Genomic DNA, 21622 nt, shown 5'->3' on the forward strand with positions numbered 1-21622 from the left:
CCCACTTCAGCTTTGAACCTTGGCAGAGCAATAGCAGTAGAAGAAAAACCACCAGAGGCACAGACAAGAGACAAGCAAACAGAATGAAAAAAGAAGAAATATAAAGACAGGACCATGACTGTTCCTAGGTGTGGCAGAGTAGAAGGTTTACTGCAGATGTGTGGGAGAGCATAGTCAGAGGCAGGGACATCTGGGAGAGTCCAGAGTGGACATGACCCTGACCCATGTGAGGAGAGTGGGGAGAGAAAGGAGAGGGGAGAGATGGGAACCAGGTGCAGCAGCCAGGGGGCCCCAAAACGGCTGAATTATATCAGGAAGAGCAGCCTAGCCTCCTGGGCTACGGAGTTCAAGGTAGGGGGTGGGTATGCCAGCCAGGAGGGTCCTGTAACAGCTAAGGGCTGAGAGACTGAAGGGAGAACCTGGTGGCCAGTGTCAGCTTTGATATGTTAAATAGGCACCTCAGCCATTTGTCTCAGTTTGAAACCTAACACAAACCATGTAGATCATACAGTATGGCAAGAAGAAACACACAGCACACAGTAGAAAGAGAAGGCTCTCTTTCGTTCCAAGTGGTGATTGTGTTGGTATAAAATTCTCAGTCATCTATAAGAGTTCGAGTTCTGTGAGAATTCTAAAGCAAATGCACCATAACTGAAGAATGAGATGCTGATATAAAAAAATAAGTTACACTAATTCTACACACTGCCAGCCAATAACTGCAAAGTGAAATTGGAAAAAGAATGACATTTACAATGAAACCAAATCATCAAATTGGTAGATATAAACCCAAAGAAATATTGTAACATCTCTGTCCTAGTTCAGTCTTCTGTTGCTGTGATAAAACCCTCTGAACAAAAGCAACTTGGGGAAGAAAGGGTTTATTTTATCTTACAACTTCCAGGTTGTAAAACAGTCAGGCAGTAACTGAAACAGAAACCATCCGAACACTGCTTGCTGTCTGGCTCTTTTACTGCCTCACTGGCTTATGCTCAGCTAGCTTTCTTATACAGCCCAAGTCCACCTGCCTAGGGATAGTACCACCACGATGGGCTGGGCCCTCCCACACAGTGTCCCAAGGACAAACACAGGCTAATCTGACCTAGGCAGTTCCTTAACTGAGGTTGCCTCTTCCCAGGTGTGTCAAGTTGACAAGAAAAACTAACTTCACAATTTCTGTACTAAAAATTATTAAGTATTGCTGAGATAAATAAAAAATGGTTTAAATAAGTAGTGGAAAGAATATGATGTGTTCATGTATTCAAAGTCAATACTGGTAAAGCATCTATTTTGCTAAAATGGAAATATACTAGTGAAATTTTATAAGACTCAGCCAAAACTGTTTTTTGTTAGACTTTTATAAGCTGATTCTAAAATTTCTATAGAAATGTGAGCAAGGGCCAGCAAGATGGCTCAGTGGGTAAAGGCACTTGCTGCCACACGTAAGGACCTGAGTTGTATCTCCAGGACCCATATGGTCAAAAGAGAGAACCGACCCTCTCATGTTGTTTTCTGACCTATACACACCAGTGTTGTTGCACACAATAACAGACACACACACACACATACACACACACACACACACACACACACACACACACACACTTTTTAAATGAAATAAAAATTTAAGAAAGAACATAAGCAAACAAAAGTAAACTTAAAAAGAATAAGAAATTTTCATATAATGCCCAGAAATAGACAGGCTAATGGAGAAAGAAAATGTTTTCAGGAAAAGATGTTGGAGGAACTATACTTCTATACTGAGGAAACATACAAGTCTAGCCAGCAACCCCAGCCTACATAGAAGGCATAGGTCTAGCAGTAAAGCAAACTATAAAAGCATCTAGAAGACATAGAAGAATATTTCCATGACTTTAGAGAAGACACAGAAGCAATACATATAAAACAACAAAAACAAAATGGATATATTTCATAAAAACAAAACCTTCTATACTGGGAGTATAGCTTAGCAGTGGACAGACATAGATTATATGTAATATATTTTTAATGTGTCTGACAAATAGGATCACATAAAGCCTTCTCAGTGCTCAACTAAAAGACAACAGAACATAGAAGGATCTCTAGGTCTATCCAGTCAATTATCTAGTATAGCATTATCTAACATTGACTATCATTAACTAGAGTACAAGGATGATTTGGAAAAATTTCAACAAAATGTACTTGATTTTTCTGATATATCTTAAAAATTCCAAGGCAGAAGGTGCCTGAAGTTCATTTTTCTAAGACTCGGATATTAGCACATTTTTGATGGTGAGTTATCTTTCCCAATAAACATAGTTTGAGCAAAATATCAGAGATCATATTTGTCACAAATTAGACAAGCAATGCTACATAAATAATGATTCTTTGCTCTTTTTTGTAAACTGAACTAAATGGAGACCATTACTAAATGAAGACCTTGGCTCAAAATCATCAAAGTATGACTGGGTAAATTAGTAGAACAATTCAAAGGCTCTAGATAATTTTATGTACCGCATTAATTTAAAAAAAACGAGTAAGTATTAGTGAAAAACAATAAAAAGGCTTAAATTATTACTATCCAATAGAAATTAATCTAAGCTATAAAGGCTACACATGCATGCTAAACACAAGGAAAATAAGTGATATTTTGATATTATAAATCCCAGCATGGAGGGGAAGAGGTGAGCACAAAACTCCACCCCTAGTTAAGGAGTTACTGGCATTTGATAAGTGCTGGCAGAGGAGGAGTCAGTTTTCTTTGAGGGTCTGACTGCTGATGGGTAGACCACACTCCAGGACAGGCCCCAGACCCACGAGTATTTGGGCAACACAAATTGAACTCGATGGGTCAGGGGCTGGGGAGAAGAGAACTCAAACTGGGGTCAGTAGGGAGGTGGGGGGATATGGGGGGGGAAGTGGGGGGGGACGGATATGATCAAAATTATATGAAATTCTCAAAGAATAAAAATACTACCTGAAATTTTAATATTATATGCAAAACAAGCACATATATTCTGTGCAACCACCAGTACATAGAAACTATTATCATTTTAATATATAATCAGTATAAAAATATTTAGACTTTTATATTCTTATTTGTGCCAAGTCATCAAAATCCAGTGCACATTCCATATTTATAACACATTACAATTTTATGCACATAACAGTACACATTTCAAGTACTTAATAGTGTGGCTAGTGGCTTTTAACACTTACTAAGTAAAAACTGTTTTAAACATTTTACATGGATTATTTCATTCAACGTTAGCTGAGACAAACAGAAAAAAAGTGGTCCAAGTTCTTATAGTGATAGAATCAGAAGATTCTAATTCAATCACCCCATACCTAATCAAAATTCTTTTTTCTCTACTGTTGAAATTTTCAGCTGAACAAATGTCTAGATTCCTATCGATCTACATGTTTTGAAGCTTAAATTTTTGGCCATATTAAAAAACAAAACTGTTTTCCCTGCCATGATTTCCAATCTGAAAGAAAAGACTTACCAGTAATATGAGTTTCTGATATTTTTGTTTTAGGTCTGACACATTTGCAGTCGGGTCTGCCCCCAGAATGCTGTACCAATCCTTTTGGAGTGTCTGCTCAAAAGCCATCCCCGTCCTTCGAAGTATGCCTTCTCAGATAAGCTGCAGCAGAAATGTTATGGTAATTCATTACAGTCGGAATAATGAAACATCCCTTCCTAAATTCTTTATTACTTTATTAAGTAAATTGTGATCATAACGCAAACCCAGGAAAGTCTGTAGTTCCATTTAAAATGTATCATAAATGCCATGTATAAGGAAGAATACTAGGAAGCACAGAAAACCTGCAAGATATATCATAGTATATGCTAAGCTTTTAAATAAATTCACAATGTCATAAAAAGAGAATTTAATAATGAGCCTCGGTGATGGATGAACTTCTAAGAAGGTATTTCTTATAATCTAATGGTAAAACTGGCATACAGGTGTTCACTAAAAACACTGGGGCTTAGTATTCACGAAACGAATGGATAAAGAAATTAGAATGCCAAAGAAATTGAAGCTGATGGTATGCATAGCCTCTGAATTTTCGCTGCTCACTTCTTTTCTTCCAGAGTAAATGTAAACATGCACGACATGACAGCACGGGCTCAGGGAGAGTGCAGCCCTGCTAGGGCACAGATGCTCACAGCCTGCAAATACATCGCTCCCGAAGCTGTGCACTCCAGGATGCCACAGTCCTCCCAGCTTTAGAAACCAGTTCACCATGAGGCAGCCGGGTCTCGCCGACTAGGAGCTTCAGGACTCCAGGCATCCACAGTCCGCCCTACCCAGCCCGCTGCTGCCAGTGCCTTCCCCTGGCTCCACACAGAGTCAGACTCACCAAGTTTCACGAGGGAGCCAGCCGGAGCCCATTCGGCCAGCGAGCGGAACCCACTTTCCCTTCCGCCGGAAGTCAGCTTTCGGTGGGAATACGTTTCCAGTCGAGCCCTAGTTGTAGATGCACACATCTGAAGGGCCCCTCCTCTTGCCCTGACGCGGTTGCTATGGTAACCCGTCGGGTTCCTGAGGTTTCTGTCAGCTGTGAGAGGCGCTCTGGAGAACTGCCTTTCCAGGTCTTGCTCTAATTGCCCTGGCCCCGGCCCCGACATTGTCACAGCCTTCCACCTCTGCTGCGGAGCACCTTCATCCCAGGTTCCGCTTACCTTACCTTGAGCAACTCGGGTCCTATTGGTTTATACTGGGGGCGGGAAGTTGGTGATAAGGATGAGGATATTTCATAAATTATGCCCAATAATCATTCCCTTTAGACTTCTGCAAATGACTTAAAGTTTTTTTAAAAAAAGAATTCAAATACTTTCACATTTACTCTTTTTCGCTTTCACTTCAGCCCACTGAGACAACTTTGGAAGGTGTTGCTATAACTACTTTGTAGATGAAACAAATCAATGATCAAGGCCAGATACTTAATTATGCAGGTGTAGAACCAGCACTCCTTCCAGAATGAACTGTCCTTTGTGAGTCATTTTGGTAAGGCTTACTCCAAACGAGCACTTTTTACATGTGCTGTTAGTTTTTTCCTCTCACCTCTCTTTCTTTGTTCCCTTTTATTAACTCTTCTCCGTGTTTCTTACTTTGCCTTGATCTCTTCTTTGCGTTGTATCTGGAGATGAAAAGCATCTTAGTTTTGAGAACATGATATGATCTCCCTTGGAGATACAAAGTGGTTTCGGTTGTTGCTTCTTGCTTAGATATGCTTTCCCTTCAGTCTTCTACCAAATATCAGTTTAAGAAGCACTGAAAATAAAACTGAGTGGAAATATTCTAATAGGATAAATTCTTTAGTGTTATGAACATTATAGAATACATGAGGAATTTCAGAATGATACCGTTGACTTTAAAAATCTTAATATGAAAGTGTAAAGTAGGTTCTCCACTGGATTTTGTCATATTCGAAGCTAAGATCATTATACTAACGGTCAGAGGGTCTAGCTTCAGTCCTGGATTTAGAAAACTATCTGTATGGGCATACCAAAATATGCAAAGCAGCAGAAGTGAGTATTGTGGATCTCTCCTACAATATTATAAGAAAGCCTCCATTAAACTATCCTCCCCTCAAACAATCCTACTTGACCCTTTTTTGTATACAGAAATATATTCAAGAAGTCCAGTTTTGGGAACCAAAGTTTTTATATACTATCTCATTGGGTTATTGTATGTCTCATCTCTAGCCACTTATTTGATATCCCCAAGGAAATCCCAAATGCTTTGCATTTTATCTCCAAGTCCTTTAGTTTGCTGTCAACTTTTTCTTTTATCTCCAAGGTGTCCTTAGCCAATCAAAACTGTCAATATTTAATTTATATCATCCAATATACCCACCCTCTTCAAATCTCTCAAGTTGTTTCAAAGATCTTTAGGGGTAGTTTGCTTGGTTCTGTATCCAAACACTTGGAACATGAAATCTGGTTGTTCTGCCTCTAAAAAAATGTATTTTATCAGACTAATTCCTTCACTAACAACTTGTTTTTGTTGTTTTTAGTTCATTGGAAAAAAACAGATGGTTTGTCTTATAATCCAAGTCATTGACACTTGGATAAACTTCTCTCGGTGACTGTTACTTGGGTCGCTGCTCATTAATCTCCTGTTTTCTAGAACAATGTTATCCAATAGAAATATAGGAAAGTAAGCCACATATGCAAGCTACATGTGTGACTTTTAAAATACTGTATTTAACACAACATATCTAGAATACTATCATTATAAAAGGTCATCATATAAAGAGCTAACATATAGTTTGCTCTTACAGCACATATTAGTTGGGGCTACTGGTTTCCAGTATTCAATAGCCTCATGCCACTAATGGCTATCTCACTGAGCAAAGCAAGTCTAGAGAATAAAGTCCTAACTCTTTTTCGATTACATTAATTTTTTATTGTATATGCATTTGTATGTGTGTGGGTGTGGGTATGCCACAGCATGTTAGAGGAGTCAGCTGTTCCTTCTACCATGTGGGACCTGAGTACCAAACTCAGGTTGTTAGAATTGGCAGCAGTGCTTTTACCTGCCGATCCATCTCTCCATCCCTGAGAACCTAACTTTTTATTCTGGCATTAATTTACCTTCTAGAGTAGCTGAGTGTTTAAAAAGTACTTCTTTCAACATTCATAGCAAGTCCTACCGAATACTCATTTGTACTCTTCTGATCCCATGACGTGTTAATGTCTCTAAAGGTATGTTCTGTAATAGTTCCCCTAGTTAGATTGTCAGCCAAGTGGATCAAGAAATCTCTCTTATCAGACAAACTGAGTACTGGGAGCTGACATGCCTCACTCTTCCAACTTCCTATTTATTTATTTATTTATTTATTTATTTATTTATTTATTTATTTATTTATTTATGTATTTATGTATGTATGTATTTATTTATTTAGTTATTGATCTGTTATCAGCTTTATACAGTACAAATTCTTATTCTAATAGTGAAGTGTTTCATTGAGGCTTGCCCAGTAATTGAGTAAAACCAAAACTTATTATAAGCCACAGTCATCCTAGGGTCTCCCCTGCTATGTAGCCTCCTTGGTTCTGTGGGTTGCAGTCTGATTGTTCTTTGCTTTATATCTAATATCCACTTATGAGTGAGTACATACCATGTTTGTCCTTCTGGGTTTGGGTTACTTCACTCAGGATCATATTTTCTAGTTCCATCAATTGCCTGAAAATTTCATGCTGTCATTGTTTTTCACTCTTCCAACTTCTAATGATGAGCTTCTGACCTGGACCAGGTCATTCTTCAATGACGGGATCCTAAAGCTAGTGGACCAGGGAAAGAGAAGATAAAAAAGATATAAAATCTGGGGTCAGGAGGTCTTGCACAAGCTGTGTCTTATGTTAAGCAAGCTTATTAAGAAGTACAGTGTCTTGTATATGGTTTTCAAGAAGATGGAACATGATCAGCAGAAAGCTATCATACAATCGGAAGAAATCAACAGGAAGTTAATCAAGCAATGTTGCACAAAAGGAACACAGTATCTCAAGTGCATCACAGGGGCCTTGGAACTGAGACCCATCGTCCTTTGAGGGGATAGTTGGTTTCTCAGGAAACCCTCAGCTCCCCCAACACCCTGGCCGTGGGCCACTATTGGCTCTGCCAAGCATATTCATGGTTTTAGACAAGGAACTATGTCCCTTCTCCATATACCAGAGCCTGGGGAAAAGCTCCCAAGGCTCTGACTGTGCTAAGCATGTTCATGGTTATAGGTCCATCTCAGGGCCTCAGGAAAAGCCTTGGATCAGTTTGGTTCCCAGCAAGTTTCTACAATAGGTTTGTTTCTTACTGCCTTATTTTCAGAAGCAAATTTATCCATCATATGTGAAACTGATGCAGCATAAATATAAACTATTGGTTTGGAATGATGGCTCAGTGCTTAAAAGCACATACTGCTTTTGTAGTGAATCTGAGTTTAATTCCCTGCACCTATGTTGAGCAGCTCACAATCACTTGTAATTCTAACTTCAGAGGGATCCAACATCTCTGGCCTTTCAGGACACACGCTTACATGAACTTACAATTAATTAAAAATAGAATAAATATAAAAATATTCTTAAATGAAACATGAACTTTTATGTGATAGTTAAGGACATGAATTCTACAGTCAAGCTGGGTAACCCCAGATCGAGCTCTACCTCTTCCTGGCAGTGAGAACTCGTAAGAGTTAATCCTTCTGTACCCTGCTTTCTTCCTCGGTGAAAAATTGCTCACATGATGCCTCCTTCATAAATCTGTTGTGAGACTTCAGGGAAATAATTGTACCTGAAATCAGTAAGTCCTTAGTAATGGTGGGTTATTACTATTACTAGTAAAATATTGGCTTCTTAGTTTTAATATAACAGTAAACTCATAGCAGCATTTCAGAACCTTATGAACACCAGAAACTACCAAATTATAAAAATAAAGCCACAACCAACTATTTGTTGAATTAGTCTTTTTATTTGGCTGCAAGATAAATTTAAAGCATCAGCAAAGCCATCTTAGTTCATGTTATTCACACATATCTTATATGAAAACAGTAGACATAAGTTAAATATTTGATTACAAGATGATGATCAAGTATTATAGATAAATAGATAATTTTATGAAGGCTTAAAACCCCAGATTTTAGCAGTAGCCAAAAATTACTCCATTACTCAATTTATCAAGTTAATACCAATATGCCCATAAATGAATGCCCAACATACATTAATTTGATATACTAGAGAAGCTATGCTTCTTACCTTATAGACAGTTGTGTTTGCTTCTGCAACCACAATGAAATACTGAGATAATGTATAAAGTGAAAAGATTTCTTCTGGTTCACAGTTTTGTACATTTTAGGCTAATGCCATGTAGACATGGCTTTGGGTTTCTCATAGGAGTGGGTGCCAGGTGATAAAGGTAGACAGTGTATATCAGAACAAATTTTCTTTACCTCATGACCAGGCAGCAAAATGGAAAGGAAAGGGACAGGGCTCTGATAGCCTAAGGATGGCCCAGTGGTCTCCACTTCCCAAAGGTATCATCAAATAGCTCTACCCTTGAGACTACCTTCTATCCAAACCACAGCAACAGTGTACTTGTGCTAACTATTCACTTCTTAGCATTATATTCATGTATTCTTTCTACATATTTCATTACCAACTCTAATTTTCTTTGTAATCATTTCTGATTTTTTAGGATTTGCTTATCATTGCACTGAGCTGAATTTATTTGTAATTATCACCGGTATTACAGTTATGTTCTGAAATTAGGCAAATTATGTCTAAAACAACTTCAAACTTTACTAGAAAGATAGGCAAGCCACCAAGAATTAGCTAGTAATGAGATTTTTAAAAGCAATAATATGGTACATAAACAGCCTGCATTTACCTACTCAATCTACAAATAGTTTCTCTTTGCTCTGCGCCTCATACAGAGATAGCATTGGCTGCATCTCACTCATCTTGGCAGACAGACAAAGAAATGAGCAACTGAAATAACTGCAAGCACCCTGTGAGGGCATACCGAGAACTGGCATTGGTAACGTACAGGCACAAAGTGAAATAGGCTATTTGAATTCCTGAAAGTTTTAAATCAAAATAAAACTAGACCATGAAGATGTGTGGACATGTTCAGCTTTAAGTAATACTGTAAAGGGAAGGAGAAACGTGTGGTAAGAATTAGAGAAACTATTTTTCTTTTTGGCTGATTGTCATAAAAGCTTATACAATATTTAAATCAATCTAATAAACAACTGCTATAGTTTTTATCTTGAACATTCCTAATGTCCCATACTGATTAGTGCCATGAGGAGGTGGGGCCAAGGATGGGGAAAGTTAGAACTGGAAGCGTGTCTTTGGAGGTAATATTGGGACTCTATCCATTTCTACCCTTTCCTGTGCTGTCCTGTCTTTCTACTTCCCAGCTGCCATGAAGGGAGTGGTTTCCATTGTCCATAGTTCCTGGCGTGATGCCCCAACTTGTTATAGACCTGGAAACTTAAACACTTACCAAAACAAACACTTCTTTCCTTTGAGTTTGGTTACCTCTCGTATTTTTCTGTAGGAACAGTAGGAACAGGAAGCAGACTGATACAACTCTTCTACCTTGTCTTTTCAAACCGGCTGTTGTTTCTCCCCTAAACTGGCTCTACTCTCTTGTCATTTCTGCAGCGTCATCGTAGCTGCTGCTGTGGCCTCTTGTTTAACTTCCATTGTATCTGTATTTTAGATTTCTGGGGAGTCTCAATCTTACCTGGGGTTCTTGTTCCTATATTCTTTATGCCTGTTTTTTAATCATCCCAGAACCTATTAGAGATACTGTCCTTAATCTATTTTCACGATCATAACACATGCCAACTTATTTTCAGCATCTCACTCTTTTACATCTCTCTCTTCTGTGAGCACTCTGGCTTCTCCCCTCTTCCTAGATTCCCTGGAATGCATGGCAATTTCTTTCGATAGGTGAGAAAACGCAGTTATAAGCTGCTTTTTATAGCATCCTTCCTTCTCCATTTTTACTTTTTTAGAAAAAGTTTATTTTTGTCATATAATTGACTCACAGAAGAAAGGTTAATCTGAATGATCAGGGGGTGTTAATTTGTGGGTTAAAATGTGTTAAATAGTTGATATGGAGTCTGTTTAAGTCAATTAGAGAGTATAATGAAGATGTTTCCAGGGTGTTAGGGAACCTTTTGGAGTTAGTTTGGAATTCACCAGTGCATGTTTACTGCAGCACCTGGCTTAAAATGTGACTGCATATGAATAGGCATGCATGGAGAAGATGTTTGATTTCATTAATATGACTTATCTTTCATGATGGGGCATGAAACCCATCATTTGATTCATCCTTAGTAAGAAGGAAGTGTGATTAGCAGCATTACTGCCTTCCTTACTCATATGCTCTTCTGAAATAAACTGCATCTGCACTGCATAACCCAGAAAGCATTCCGAGATGTTTGTTTGTTTACTCCTTTGCCCTTAAAACAAATAAAAATCAGTGATACCATTAAAGCTTGAGTTGAGGAAGACATGAGAAGTTAAAGAAACGATTTGTTTCTCTAGTAAAATTGCCCACAGTGATGTCGTGAGACATCTTCCTTTTGGTTAATACCATCAAAATTTCAAAACATTTGATGTTATTATGTAGACCTTAATGTTATGATGCATAAATTTCAGTAGTTGAATCTAATTTTGCAGGATGATAGACGCATTCAAGAATATATATATTGCATCTTCCACAGTTCAAGTCTACAAAAGAAGTGAGTTAAAACCCCCATATTTTAAACTGTATTCTTCACCTCAGCCTGTGGATTGCTGTGGTACTATTTGTTACTGCTTACATCAGTTTACTAGTGATAAACACATTAGCATTGCAGCTTCTACTCGAAGCCCTCCAGTTTAATCATCTGAGGTGGATGAAGAACAAGTCTCCTTTGCTAATGGGCTTTCTGCAGTGATGGAGCCAGTGTCAGGATGATGAAAGCATGCAGCTGACATATGCTGGATAACTGTCTTCTGATGAATTTCCAGAAAAATATCATATTTTAAAAAATATGGTGAGCAATTCATACTATTACTTTTTAATCTGCCAAGAAGCACTGTGAGTACAGTCTTTTGTAGCTCATTAGCAATTTCTTTAATGAGTTTTTTTGGTGTGATAGATAGTTAAAGTAACAGACAAATGACAGATTGTTTGCCTTTAATGATTTCCCTGTTTCAAGCCCATTACAAAGCAATTAGAAATCTGACAGCATTTTCACTCTGCATTACTGATCATCTAAAGTGATGAGGAATGAGAGGTGATGAATATTAATTGTATATTTTCATATGATTATCATAAATTATTACCTTGTCTGATGTGCTGCAGGTGAAGCGGGAACATTAGAGAAAGTCAGTCAGATATATTAATTTGAAAGACTGGATATTTTTTAATCTTTATCTGCAATGTGGATCCTGGTCTGTAGTGCTACTCTTTATGACTGTTTCCCTGTGAATATTAAATTAAGGGGTTTTACTTTCTCTGTATGTTTGGAGAAACTTAAATACATTTTTTATTTGGATACAAGAAAAGGAAAGACATATTCCATAGTGCAGTGCATATACATATATTAAAGCTAAAATTAAATTTAGAAAGGGAGACATGAGTGACTTCTCTTGCTGTATGTATCATACACATATGTGTATGGTATTTACACATATCAGCACAGAGGAAGAGACAGCTGGAAATTCATCCTGTCTTCTTCTTAAAGTTAGATGATCCTGCATAAGAAAAGGCAAGAGACCAAAATACTGAGGAGCCGTATTAGTTTTTTCTTCACCTTCTAGATGGAGTTTGGCATTGCCCCACAGTCCCTCACTTTAACAGGTAAATGTAAACCTGTCCTCTGGATACAGGTGCTGCTTGTTACTTATCTGGTCTTGAACTTGCAAATGTTGGTCTAAAAAGGAGAACTAGTGCTCAGTGAGAAGCAACAAGCTTAGGGAACACTAATTGACTAGTCACACATTTGGAGCAGATATACCCAAGGGTACAGGTATGACTAGGGAATCAGGGCATGATGAGCAGAGCTGCTTTCCAGTGTGCAGCAAGGCCATGTCTAGATTCAGGATTGTCTTTCTAGCCAATGTAGTGTGCTTTGTGGAGTGCTATCACTTGTAGATGCTTGTTATTTTGGATCTATATTTATGAAAAAGGCTATAATCTATATAATGAGCACACATTAATAAAATGGATTTTGATAAGCTGCTTAGAAACTATTCTCTTTATTTTTATATGTAACTGTATGAATTCTCATTTATAGATACTGAAAGTAAAATTCTTATACCTTTAGAAATTAACTTTTGCTCTGAAAAGTTGACAGTTTTCTGTAATTTGTTAAAATGTTTTTGATATTTTAATTTTAAGTATATGGATGTGTGCCTGAATGTATGTATGTGCACCACGTGCATGCAGTGCCTATGGAGGCCAAAAGAGGGCATAATATCCACTGAGACTGGAGCTAAAGGTGGTTATGGACCGCTGTGGGTAATAGGAGTTGAACCCCAACGCTCCAGAGGAGCAGCCAGTGCTCTTAACCTCCAAGCCCCTTAAGTTTTATTTTTTCTGCTTGTTAATTTCCTGACATTTTGTACTATAGGAATCACCTTCATCTTTAGAGACAGTCCAACTGACAAACCCTTGAGTCAGAGGAGTGATCCCTGTAGCCTTCCTTCTTTCTGCCGGTACCCATCCTCCCAGTCTGATCGCAGACTTTTTAAGGAGATGTCCAGAAAGCACAAACAGTTGTCATTTGTTTCTTTTTCTATGTCTAACATGCTACTGTGTTAGCATTTTGGTTTTTGTTTGTTTGTTTTTACTATAAGAAATACCTTGAGGCTGGATAACTTTATAAAGACATTTCATTTCACTCACAGTTCTAGAGATCAAGGACATCACATTCATGTCATCTTGGTTCTATTAAAGGCCTCATGGCAAACAGCACCACAATAATGGTGCATGTGACAAAACAGAAGATCACATCACCAGGAGGGAAGCCAGAGAGTAATTCAGGATCCAAATCCAGGGTTTGATAACAACTGGTTTCACTAGACCTGAGAGGTCCCCTAAAGATACCTCAGTCCTTTCTGAGCATATGCCCTCAGTGACCGAAGAACCTCCTGCCAAGCCCTACTTCTCAATGTCTCCACACACACCCAACAAGGCTGCCCGGAAAACCAAGCTTTTCGTACATGGATCTTTGAGGGACAAACCCCATCCAAACCAGAGGAAACCCCACCTAACATGGCTGAGTAGCTTTGGGCCAGGATTTTACTTATTTTCTGAGGACCTGGATTGAAACATACCTATTTTTCTTCCTGACAAAGAACAGCATCTACATTCAAAGCAACCTAAGCTATCCATCTATGGCATGGTTAGAAATCCCACAGCCGAGGAAGAAACACTCTTCAACTGCAGCTCTTGTGTAACTACATCTTCTCTGATAGCAAATAGACCCTGGGATACTCTCTACCAACTCTAAAAATTCTTTCGTGGAGAGTGTGGGGGCAGACACAAGTATTCAAATGAAGGTTAGGGTTTATAATTCTCAGACACCTCCACAAAGCTTTCTTGTTTAATCCTTAGTCCTGTTCAAAAGGTAAGCTGATGGTTTTATAATCCCCATCAAGTGGGTAAGACTGGAAAGGAACAGAGATAATACCAAACTTAAGACAACTGATTCTAGGCTTTTTAGAAAGCCTCTAGGACTCAAAGTTTAGAGATAGAACGATTCCAGAATTCTGTTTCCATCAGCATCTCCATCTTCATGTTTTAGATAGTTAGAAAAAATGAAGCCAGGAGAGTTTAGAATTTCTCTCAGCTCTGCCCTAAAATTATCATCAGAACTCAAGAACGTTTTGACCTGGTTGTAGTCATTTTTACATATGAGACATGGTGCATGTCTCCAAAATCTACAGGACCATTTTTTTAGTTGTATTTTTCTGGTTGATAAATAAAATATTGATTATAGACTTGGTTTGGCAAATAGAAATATTTTCACCTTACTGGTGTTATTACATTATTTTCGTTATGAAGCTCTTTTACGATGTGAGCTTCTGCTCTAACCATTCTGGAATGTCCTAAGGTAAGAGAGGAAGAAAATAATGGGATTGTGTTTGTTTGTTTGTTGTTGCTGTTGACAGAGCAGAGGTGAGAGAGGCTGGACTACTTACTGGTCCCTACTGCCTTCTTTTTACACCAGTACAAATACTGTCTGAGGGTCACTCTTCCATTTCTGGTCTGAGAACTTCTAGAATTGATTATTTTCCTGCTATGTAGAAAGACAGTTAAGATTAAACAGTAATTTAATAGTCTAACTTTTTTCTTTCTAGCATATCCATGTTATTTATTTTAATTGGTAACAATTCAGAACAATAATTCTCTTTGTTCATTTGATCAGTAGGAACCTTCATTAAACTTGGTCCCTTATCATTCAGGATCAAGCCTGACTGGCTAACACAGCCTCAACCCCCCCCCCATTCCACTTTCTTTCACTGCTGGGGCCCTTTCCACTACAGTCATCTTCTTGATGCCCTGGTATATACTCATGTGTACCTATGTCCCTGACCTCAGGTTCCAGATACTTGTCTCCCTTGTCCTGTTGACAGCATCTGTCTCTAAACAAATGGCAACTATTCTTTACACTAGTTAAATTTCAAATTTTTTAAATCTTGTACTTTATTTTTAAGCAATATTTGTTTTCTTTTTAAAGATTTACTTACTTAGTGCATGTGGTGTGCCTGCATAAGTTCATTTGCACCTCATTTATGCAGGTGTCCATTGAAATTAGAGAGAATTGTGTCCTCTGGAACTGGAGTTGCATATATGAGCACCTGATGTGGGTGCTGGGAATCCATCTGGGACCTGTGCAAGAACAGGAAGTACTCTTAATTACTGAGCCATTTCTTCAGCCCCCCCCCACCATGTACTTATTTTAAATATCATTTTACCACCTTATAAAGCAATAAAGATCCTTTATTTCCATAGTGCTCATACTTGTCCTCTCATAATTTCTACCTAATAGGTTCTGTATCCTCTCCCAGTACAATTTCACTGAATCAAGAAATCCTTTATGATCCCAGAGGAGGAGAAGGTCAGCAAGTTGGAGAGAGTATCAAGGAAGTTCTCTTTTGCTTTTAATTAAAGAACTACAAAGGATCTGATGACAAGGAACTCAAATACAAAACCAAGATTTCTTGATGTCAGTCTAGTAAATACAAGGACTCATTTCTGAAATAGGTCCTCGAAAGAGAGAAGACAGGGCAATAGCTACTGGTTTTGATTAAAACCAATTTGTAGATTCTTTTGTTCCTAAAATGTTTTTTTATTGAACCAGAGAAGGGAATAAAAAGGCATGCAGCACTGAAATTACACTGCTCACATCTCGTATACTTGTATGCCATGTCAACCCTGTCACAGGAGGATGCTGAGTTCATCTGACGTACTCAGCTGCTCATATACTCTAATAGTTGTCTCTTTGTACTTTGTGTTACTAATTGATTGTTTAATTTGTTACTGCATGTTCCTAGGTTAAACTAAGCTGTCTAATTATCAAAGTCATTTTCCCTTTCTTTTAGAGATGGGTATGTCTTCAGTTTTCTGGGCTCCATGGATAATTTCCCTCATTTTAGGTTGATGAAAAAAGAGGGAAATAGTTACAAAGAATACAAGTAAAGAGTTACAAAAGATGACATGGGTAGTCTGTGTGACCTCCCACCCTAGTCTATGTTAATAGTCATAAATATTTAACCAACATTTGAATCGTTCTTTAAGCTTCTAAAATTTAAATTAACTATTCCTCACAGACAGTCAGAGAGACATTTCTGTTTATGCTGAATCTGTGAACTGAATGGGTTTCTTGCTTAGTCATGTTTTAAAGAGGGTCAGGTTACCTAGCCTGATGCCTCAGCATGCCTTGCAGTTCCCTGCACTTACTACAGTCATGCTTGAATTAAGCCATAATGATCAGCAGCTGTTAGGGTTGTAGTATAAGAATCATAACAAATATCAAACACAAGGCTTAAAGCCATTAAATTATCATCAAGAACAAGACATTTAAGAAAAATATTTGAACCTGTAAAAACGAAACGAAGCTTGATTTTGTAGGACTCATCAGGTTATAGATCATTTTGCTTCATCCCAAGGAGTATTGAAGGTACTGAGCTCCATCATTTAAGTACTGTCAGCAATGTTACAGGCAACACCTGAGTGTTTCTACTAACTATATATGGCTTGTTTTTAAGTCAAAACCATCTTTTGCTTGGCCGGCAAGTGTAGCTGAAGTTTACCTGGTCCCACCCTGCTCCCACGGTCCTGCAGTCCCACAGTCCCACAGTCCCACAGCCACTCAGACCCAAATGAATGCACACAGGCTAATATTATTTTAAAACTATGGCCATGGCAGGCTTCTTGCTAACTAGCTCTCATATCTTAAATTAACCCATCTTTATATATCTATACTTTGCCACATGGCTCGTGGCTTACTGGTACCTTTACATCTTGCTTTTCATGGCAGTGGCTAGCAAAGTCTCCTGACTCAGCTTTCCCCTTCCCAGAATTCTCCTTGTCTCTTATCCCGCCTATACTTCCTGCTTAGCTACTGGCCAATCAGCATTTTATTATCAACCAATCAGAGCAACACATATTTACAGCATACAGAACATTCCACAGCAGGCAAGATGGCCAAATCTGATGACTCAAATTATCCTTTGACTTCTATATTCATTATGTGGCATGTGCATACCCACACACAACAAATAAATAACCATCTGTTGGAACCATTGTATACTAAAATTAGCAAATATTATATCAAATACAATGAAAATTGAATGTTTAATACAAAGCATAATATTCTGTGACAGGCACTTGAGACTATGCCGACAGCTCAAGTACTGAAAATAAGGTAACTCTTTGCAGACACTTAGATAGTAACCTTTTCAAAGTCCTGGGTTTTAATTTGTGTTATTTCTAATTGAATGAATAAAGCCTTGGCAAGATTTTGAAAGCTGTGAGAAAATGGTCACCACCTCAGTTTACAAGTCAAATTTACTGAAGTTGGAAATGCACAATTGATATTATCTTAGCAAGTAAAAAAAAAAAAACACCTTGAGCACACGAAAATTTGTAAGTGTGTGTAAACATGTGTTGTTGTGTATAGAAAAAAAGAGATAGGTAGAAAAGAGAGAGATTAAGTTTGTGAATCAGGGAACATGATGTGAATGAAATGGTCCTTCTAGGTATGTCTCCCAAGTGGAAAAATAAAAAATGTCATTCACAAGATTGAGATAGTCAAAGCTTATTCATTCTAAATACCAATGTTAGTGCAGGGGTAGCATTTCTTCTCATTTCTAGGAAACTGCACAATTTCTTGTCTTTCATTTTAGGTCATAACAGATTTTGAACAATGTTTTGGAATACCCAAAGATAGCTGAATGTAGTTATGTGAATAGAGATGGATATAGGATTTCCTCAAAGATTGTTGTGTTGCTATTATTATTGTTAAATAATCCCTCAATTTAATTTTAAAAGATTTTTCTGAGATTCAGCTGTTCCTGGTAGCTAAGAAATTAAATTGTACCTTCCAAACATATGTGATAGTGTGACTACTTGAATTATAAAGTTGTGTGTGCTGATGGCTTAATACAAGAGTTGAAAGCTCTTACATTGCTATAGCAACTGTGAGTTCATTGAAGGCAGTACATTTTGCTGTGATAGTTTTCCATCTTGTTCATGTTGAATACAATTAGGGTTGAATTTAGAATAGTTCCCATTGTCTATGGTTTCATATTGTATGTTTTTAATTACACTGTGATCCAAAAATAATAGATGAAAAATTCTAGATGAATTTCATAATTCTAAGTTTTATGCTATTGCACAGGAATGTGACAGTGCTGAATGGCATCTTGCTCTGTCTGTTTGAAATATCAAGCATTTCTTTGTCCAGCCTGTTCATGCTATGTGCTTCATCCACCCATGAGTCACTGAATCTTTTGGTTGTCGAGCAACTGTCACAGTATGGCATTGCTTGTGTTCTCAAGAAGTGCTTCTTTTACTTTATAATGGTTCCCAACTGCAAGGATGGTGATGCAGGCAATACAGGTGTGCTTAAGAGAAGTCACAAAGTGCGTCCTGTAGATGAGAATGTGAAAAGTTTTGATTTGGTAAGAAAAGAAACAAAATCATGTTCTTAGTCGCTAAGATCTATACAAATGACTCTTCTGGCCTGGAGAAGTAGCTCAATGGCTAATAACACATACTGTTCTTGCAGAGGACCCAAAATTAGTTTCTAGAACCCGTGTCAGGTGCATGTAACACAGCTCCAGGGGGTCCAATGCCTTCTTCTGGCCTCAATGCTCTGTCTCTGTCTCTGTCTCTGTCTCTGTCTCTGTCTCTCTCTCTCTCTCTCTCTCTCTCTCTCTCTCTCTCTCATCTCACACACACATATACACACATCAAAATATTTTTAAAAGAAAGGAAAAGAAAGAATGACTCTTTTATATCTGAAATTATGAGGAAGAATGCTAATTTTGCTGTCATAGCTCAAACTGATAAAGTGTTAGCCATGATGCTCAGTTAAGATGGAGAATAATAATTTGTGTACATCTATATAAAAAAAGATAACATATATAGGATTTGATAGTATCTTATGGCTCTTGAGATGAGTTATAATAAGTGAGATTACTGTATTTATTTGTTTTTTACATTGAAGAATTTGTTTAGTAAGATCATAATGAGAATCATTTCTGCCTGTCATTGCTTATATAAGTAATGGTTTTAATAAAACTGTATAGAATCATGCATATGCACGACAAGGATGTTTCTAATTGTTTTTCTTTTGGCATACTAGTCAGTCCTTAGCCATCATGTATAGCACATGGCTCCTTTAATAAGAAGGATGCACAAGGGGAACCCTAGAGCAGTGTTTTGTCACCACTGCCCGGGCAGTGATCTTTAAAATTCCTCCCAGGAGCATGTTACATAATGGTTATTACTGAAACAAATTGGAAGTACTAACTTACATAATCAGATTTAAAAGATTTGTTTCCCGATAATAATTGAACAGTTTTTCTCTTTTGCTTTGGTTCTATTGCCAGTACTTTCCAGCAGATTCCAAAGCTCATAGCATGTCTTACAGAGATGCTTTTTTTTCCTCTAGAATATGTATTGAATCTCTTTAAGCTGTAAGTAGAATTCCAGAAGATGTTATTAGTTTGTTAAGTGTGCCTGGTAGGTCACCTGTGAATAGAAAAACGATATCTTAACAAGGTGAGAGAGAAAAGGATCATCCATTCAAGAGGTGGCTCGTGGCTCAGCATTAAACTTCCTACACTTCTGTGTCGAGAAGTTTCGGCTTTCGAAAGCAAATGCTGCATTTGATGAAGATTTGTGCATAATGAACTTAAGCAAAATGTTTGGGAGAAAATAACTTTATGTGCTTTTATTCTCATTTGAAGAATTCTACCCATATAATATATAATGAAAGAAAAATTTCTACCTTTATTGTGGAAAATCAACATTAAAAATCTTCAGATTTCTCAATACATTTAAAAACTCTTGAGCTTGCCGGGCGGTGGTGGCGCACACCTTTAATCCCAGCACTCAGGAGGCAGAGGCAGGTGGATCTCTGTGAGTTCGAGGCCAGCCTGGTCTCCAAAGCGAGTTCCAGGAAAGGCACAAAGCTACACAGAGAAACACTGTCTCGAAAAACCAAAACAAACAAACAAACAAACAAAGAAACAACAAAACTCTTAAGCCTGGTCCATTGTTATATGGTGATCTTGTATTCCTAAGGAATTACATGTTTCTCTCTCTAAAAGAGAATAAAGCAAGAATTGAATCATCTTTTACATATGAAATGAATATTTATGAAAAAAGTGGCTGCATTTGAAAAATTGCATGTATTTTATGGCCCTATTTACTTGTTGCTATGGCAACCAACACACTACTTACTATTTATGTTGTCTAAGATTCAGAACACCTTTTCAGTGAAATAAATATGCCAGAACCATGTACTGTATTTACTTTGGTGTTTAGAAAACTATTTATTCTAATGCATATTTTTTGAGAAAAATAGCAATAAATAATATAAACTTCAGCCTTGTTTAAATAGTACCTTTTCTTGCAGTATGGTTTTAAAATCAAAATATTATATTTATTCTTTTCCTTGTTATCAAAATCAGTATGCATAAGAGAAATAACAAAATTTAAAACTCATGAGTCAACCTTGATATTGTCCTTTGATCCTCCCTTTTTTTTTTTTTTTTTTTTTTTGGTTTTTTCGAGACAGGGTTTCTCTGTGTAGCTTTGCGCCTTTCCTAGAACTCACTTGGTAGCCCAGGCTGGCCTTGAACTCACAGAGATCCGCCTGGCTCTGCCTCCTGAGTGCTGGGATTAAAGGCGTGCGCCACCACCGCCCGGTCGATCCTCCCTATTTTTATGATGTATTTTGATTCATGAAAAATTTCTGAAGCTAGAAACCCAGAGCGCTTGGACTGAATACTTAATGCTCCTTCATAAACAAGGGAACATAAATGGCTTGTATTTCCCATTGAAGATAGCTTTAGACCTATGAACAAAAGAGTTCTACTTTTTAACTAAAAATGAAAGGCATGAATGATATTTCTCTTTTTTTAATTGTTTAAATAATTCTGTCCTGTGTGATACTTAATGCTAACCATTAAAATGGAAGTTATAAAGCATCAAACAGACATGTTTCCGGTCACATATTACCTGTGAAGAAAAGCTACAGTGTAGGATTGGGGTACCACAGAGCAGGGAGCAGATTGTCTCTTGGTGTTGTAAACAGGGTGGGGCTACAGCTTCACAGTTGATGTTGACAGTATCTCTATGGGAAATGTAATTATCAAATGAATTAGAACACATCTTAGTATTAAGATTATTAATTGTAATTTTAATTGCCTTTTCCGAGATAATTGGATATGTTCTCATAGGTATATAGGAAAGGGGACATTAGGCTAATTAGGTATTTTGAACTTAGCTACCTTTAAAATACTCAGAAGTTTGACAAACACACATATATACATATACACATATATGTATATATATGGAATTCCTTAATTAAATGGTTATCCAAGTAGAATTAAAATAAT

The 21622-nt window shown here is 37.5% G+C and overlaps 2 protein-coding genes and 1 long non-coding RNA gene across 3 annotated transcripts in view; 2 read left to right on the forward strand and 1 right to left on the reverse strand.

The window, feature by feature from the left end:
* Positions 1-4486, reverse strand: part of Dnajc24 (DnaJ heat shock protein family (Hsp40) member C24) — a 63679-nt gene extending 59193 nt beyond the window's left edge. Inside the window, exons 1-2 of the mRNA XM_059261060.1 lie at positions 4345-4486; positions 3483-3623 (exon numbers count right to left, since the gene is read on the reverse strand). Coding sequence (XP_059117043.1) covers positions 3483-3590 — 108 coding nt within the window. The 5' untranslated portion in view covers positions 3591-3623; positions 4345-4486. The remainder of the gene's footprint in view (positions 1-3482; positions 3624-4344) is intronic.
* A 28-nt stretch (positions 4487-4514) lies between these two features.
* The window catches only part of Dcdc1 (doublecortin domain containing 1), a gene marked incomplete at its 5' end in the record, with an annotated part of 398886 nt that continues 381778 nt past the window's right edge, over positions 4515-21622 (forward strand). Inside the window, 2 exons of the mRNA XM_059258913.1 lie at positions 4515-4655; positions 11174-11235. Of these exons, the coding sequence (XP_059114896.1) occupies positions 4515-4655; positions 11174-11235 (203 nt within the window). The remainder of the gene's footprint in view (positions 4656-11173; positions 11236-21622) is intronic.
* LOC131909431 (uncharacterized) lies at positions 11541-15499 on the forward strand. The gene is made up of 2 exons (XR_009378845.1): positions 11541-12341; positions 15287-15499. It is a non-coding gene; the product is annotated as an uncharacterized LOC131909431 (long non-coding RNA).

This window comes from Peromyscus eremicus, chromosome 4, assembly GCF_949786415.1.
Source record: "Peromyscus eremicus chromosome 4, PerEre_H2_v1, whole genome shotgun sequence".
NCBI classification, from domain to species: Eukaryota; Metazoa; Chordata; class Mammalia; order Rodentia; family Cricetidae; genus Peromyscus; species Peromyscus eremicus.